The sequence below is a fragment of the Phoxinus phoxinus genome (assembly GCF_949152265.1).
Source record: "Phoxinus phoxinus genome assembly, chromosome: 14".
Taxonomy (NCBI): domain Eukaryota; kingdom Metazoa; phylum Chordata; class Actinopteri; order Cypriniformes; family Leuciscidae; genus Phoxinus; species Phoxinus phoxinus.
Window position 1 is genome coordinate 28,845,459 of NC_136889.1, and position 4,727 is coordinate 28,850,185.

The following is a 4,727-nucleotide window of genomic DNA, read 5'->3' on the forward strand; positions in this document are numbered from 1 at the left end:
CATCATGTCCTCACCATCTTTGTCCCGCTCTGTGGGGAATGTGGAGAGGTGGCTATGCGGGTTGTCGAGCTTTAGCAGCAGAGGAACGTACATCATCGAGAAGAGGAGCAGTAACAACAGATCTGAGAGCCAACATGAACAGGGCAGTGGCGGAAACAGGAGTTTGTCCAGATCCAACAGTCTTAACGGGAGTTTGTCCAGATCCAACAGCTTTGAGTTGATGTGTCCTCCACTGCCTGGTCAAGTTCCCGTCGATCCAATGAAGACTTCTAATGTCCCGACTGCTCAGGATGCCATAGAGGATTCACCTGTGAACAAGAGCTCGACAGGTGAGACTGAAATAAGGCAGAATGGTGACTGCTTAACATTTCTGACAAGTTTCTGACAGCTTCTCAGACCGCATACGATCCCGATTGAGTTCTGTTTTACAACATATTGCGCTTGAACGGTCAAATACACACAAAATTATGTCAAAATGGCTGTTGTGACCAGTATTCATGTAAACCGTTATGTCTTAATAAGACATTGCTGTATTTATGAAAATCAATGTTTATTTAAATACATTATATTTCATAAAAAATTAATGTGAAATATATTTTAAGACATGGCTCATATGACCTTTACCATTGCCAGAACTGTGCCAAATGAGGCCTGGGAATGTATGCTCTCTTTTTTATAAAATATTAAATAAAATAACAAAAAAATAATTATCATTATCGTGAAATAAAATGATTATTACTTATATTATATTACTTATGTTAAATGTGAGGTCAGAGATGTTTCTAATTTTTGTGTATGCTTAAATTTCCCCCCCTTTGTTTCAGAAAATCCTAGAAAACGTAAGAAGATGGGAAGAATTTGTTCTTTCTTCAGGAACGTGTGGAGTTTGAAGAGTTGGTTCGGCAGCTGTTGTGACAGTAAAGCTGTGGATGTTGTGGAGCCGTTCGTTCCTCCACTAGATCTGGACTCAGAGCCTGATTCTGATCCAGATTACTCCGGTGTCGAGCCAAATCATGGTAAATCTGCAGTCATTATTTCTCAAACATCGTTTTAAACAGTTTTATCATCTTGGTTTCCACTAAAGATATCTTGAGGCTTGTTTTCAAAGAATATTAATATGATTTTTTTCCACCAGCACAAAACAAAGCATCTAGCAGGCTCATATATTTCTCATATTTTCCTGTTTGTTTTTCAGACTCCTTTGAGTCTCTCTATAACGCGGGAGTGATGATTGGATGCGGAGGATTCGGAAGAGTGTTCGAGGGAACACGCAAATTTGATGGCAAAAAGGTAAAGCAATTTTGCTGAATTGAACAAACATTTTGCTCTTGCATCCATCAAAACTGATTTAATACACATAATACTCAGATGCTCAAATCGTTAATATTATGTGCAAGGTCAGGCGCTTGAATCAATGCTTTTACTGTTATTGAACATTGTTTTTCTTTTTCGGTTTTGCAGGTTGCCATCAAGCGGATGCGCAAGACTTGCAACGATCTTTATCTTGCTATTGTAAGTTGGCCAAAAGCTGAATGTGTGTTTAGTTGTTTAAGTGCTGATTACTGTAATTAATACACCTGTAGGAAGCATTCGGTGTAAATGTAATAGACAAATAAGCCTGGAAAGGCTCTGTTGATCGTATCTACCAAAATCAAACAATAACCCATTTAAAAATGATGTTTTCTTCAGATTTTTACCCAGCTAACCTTCTGTCTACTACTTTTCTCCAGCCTGGACATCCCGAACCTCTCATTACAGAAGTGGCGCTGCTGCTAATGATGAGGAAAGAACCCATAAGCCCCTACGCCATACAACTACACGACTGGTTTGAACACCCTCGTAAATTCACCCTGGTGATGGAGTATCCCGAACCCTGCGAGAGCTTGCTGGACTTCATCATTCGTAATCCTCAAATGGACGAAACAACAGCACGGGTCATCATGCGACAGGCTGTGCTGGCAGTGCAACACTGCATTGAGCATGACGTTTTTCACAATGACGTTCATGCGCACAATTTCCTGTTGAAGAAAGACACGTTAGAGCTCAAGCTGATAGACTTTGGCTCTGGTCAGCTGCTCAGTAGTGATGGATACGACAGCTACATATACATTGGTGAGCATTTTGGGAGTTTGGAAACCTGGATGTAGTGACTTGCTGATTATTTGTCACTTTGAAAAAAATGCTCAACAATGCACAAATGTCTTGCTACAGGATTACTGGATTACTGCCCACCTGAAGTCTTCACAGAACCTCGATTTCACGCCGTCCCATCAAATGTCTGGTCTCTAGGAGTGTTATTATACGAGATTGTGAACGCAGTTCCTCCTTTTCACAATCCAACGGAAATCAAAGAAGCCAAAGTTACATTTCAGAACTCCAACTTATCCAAAGGTGAGTGAATAATATTGATAACATTGATAAACACACATAAAGCAAAGTCTCAGTACAGAAACCGCTAAAGGTGAATTATGTCAAATTTTAATATATAGTTAAACGTATAGTGAGAGTTTGCGCCGTGGCTACTGTTGCAGGCGGAGCCATGGGAAAAGCTGCGTTTGTGATGTTTGAGTTGGGGAAGATGTAATGCATCAAAAGGCGTTTGCTAGGTTTTTTGAAAATACGCTTTATTTTGTAATTTCGCAATGTGCCACTAGTCCAGCAGCAAATACATACTTCACCTTTAAAGTAAAGACAAAGAACACTTTACCTTATATTAATCATGTTTCAGATGCTGTTTTCATGCCAGCATTAGTGTCACATGGTCATGACTAACCAGCTCTCTCCTTAATAAAATGTGTACAGAATGCAGTGATCTGATTAGCCAGTGCCTAACCCTGGATCCAACTAAACGCCCGACGTTAGAGCAGATCTTACAACATATATGGATTAGAAATGATCTACTGTAGAATGGAGACGTTCAGGAGATTCACCCGATCAGTGATTTCAGGTGTGAGGAAGTGTAACAGACAGAGTGGGATTATTAGCATTTGTCTTCAATTCTGGATTATTTGTAGTGAGGTTTTCATTTTCTTTTTCTTTTAATGTTCTTTTTATAGTCAAGTCACCTTCATTTATATTGTGCTTTTAACAATACAGATTGTTTCAAAGCGGCTTCATGGTAATAAACAGGAAAATAACAGAATAAGTGATGCAATTGCTATAATTAAATTCTGTTGTGTAAATCAGCATTAAACCAAAAAAAAAAATATTCATGAGTTGATTTGCTTATAAAACCTTTGTATTGGACAGGGAATAACATACTTGCTGTCCTTGGTGGAGGGCTCGAGCTTGAGACTTGACCTGAAGCCTCAAGTCCAACCCCATCCTGACAGGAACTCAAGCCGCCACACTGGAGATCAGAGCCTGTCCACATCTGAGCAAGAACATGAGAGACTGAAGACTGGAAAGAAGACATCAAGTCATCACAGCCACATTTGCTTTGTTTTAGAAGTCAAGACAAGTCATCTTTATGTATATAGTGCTTTACAAATAACCAATCTGTATATATGACCCCTTTGAATAAATGCTTTCAATGAATCCAAAAGAAGAAATGCTTTAAAACTGTCTCAGCCTATGAGAAACCTTTAAAGTGAAACGGTTTAAAATATATCTACATGGTTGCAAACTTACACAGCCTGTCTAAAACATCACGCTATAATAATTGAGACTGAGTCTGTGGGCAATAATATATTTTTTTGCATGACACACTCGTTGGTTATTTAGGTTAAAGAAGCTATTCTTGCATTATTAGAGAGATAATGGTCAAGGGCACAGTAGGGCACTGTAGGCAATGTAGGGCACAGCTGATTGGTTCCTGCTTTATAAGTAGCCAATGAGCTTGCGTGCTCAACCTTCAAACACTTTGTTAGCATTTGTAATAGTTGCAGCTTTCAGAAACCATACACCTTTCCCAGCTCCATCTGCATTAACTAAATTAATTAAATTATTCCTACGATTTATTGCAACTTTACATGTAAAATTACACATAAAACGTGTGATTACTAGTAAAATGTTTAGGTCACTTTGTTAAGCTTTTATTAATCAAGGTTCAGGTACTAGTTCAGTTAACTGATTAATCTAAGTTCACACTAAGGATGATAACTAATAAAGTCTTGGGTTACAACTGTAACCTATGTTCCCCGAGAACAGGGAACGAGACATTGTGTCGATGACGCTATGGGGAACGCCCTCCATGTGAACCGGTGTCTGAAAGCTGATCCAATCATGGCAATCGTTATTGATGGGCGACAGCCTATGACGTCACTACTAGTGCGACCCGGAAGTATAAAACGGGCGTCTAGAGAACATGTCATCCACTTATCGTCTGAAGGGACTGTTCAGCCGGTATCCCAGAGGCATTGCTGGCGTCGCAGTGTCTCGTTCCCTGTTCTCAGTCGTAGCCTCAGACGTTCCCTTTCTAAAGTGAATTCGCACTGCGTCAATGACGCTATGGGGATCGATATACAAACCCACCTTGCTGAGGGGAGTGCCAAATTATGGCTGTGACAAAAACGTCAGATATGGTAGTTTCACTGAAATGCCAAACACTCCCCTTCGGGTCACATACTGTCAGTGACACTATTCCCTACGGCCACTGCCCAAGCTTTAAGCCTCAAAGAGGCCTCCGATACAATGAAGTCCTACTAAGGCCGCTCAAAGGCTTGGAACCAACAGCTTCCTTGGAAGGGGTTCCTTTAAGGTAATATGGCCAGGGGGTCCATAAAGGA

The 4,727-nt window shown here is 40.2% G+C and overlaps 1 protein-coding gene across 2 annotated transcripts; it reads left to right on the top strand.

Moving 5' to 3' along the window:
- The first annotated feature begins 202 nt into the window (after window positions 1-202).
- On the top strand, window positions 203-3,526 carry LOC307010599 (serine/threonine-protein kinase pim-2-like). Of its 2 annotated transcripts, XM_079635387.1 has the most exons (8): window positions 203-329; window positions 825-1,016; window positions 1,196-1,290; window positions 1,462-1,512; window positions 1,731-2,112; window positions 2,212-2,391; window positions 2,803-2,947; window positions 3,250-3,526. In XM_079635387.1, exons 1-7 carry the CDS (start codon window positions 221-223, stop codon window positions 2,904-2,906), a joined length of 1,113 nt encoding a protein of 370 aa, XP_079491513.1. In that variant the 5' UTR covers window positions 203-220; the 3' UTR covers window positions 2,907-2,947; window positions 3,250-3,526. The 2 variants fall into 2 exon arrangements, with proteins under 2 accessions (XP_079491513.1, XP_079491514.1); XM_079635388.1 differs by lacking the exon at window positions 2,803-2,947.
- Window positions 3,527-4,727: the final 1,201 nt, after the last annotated feature.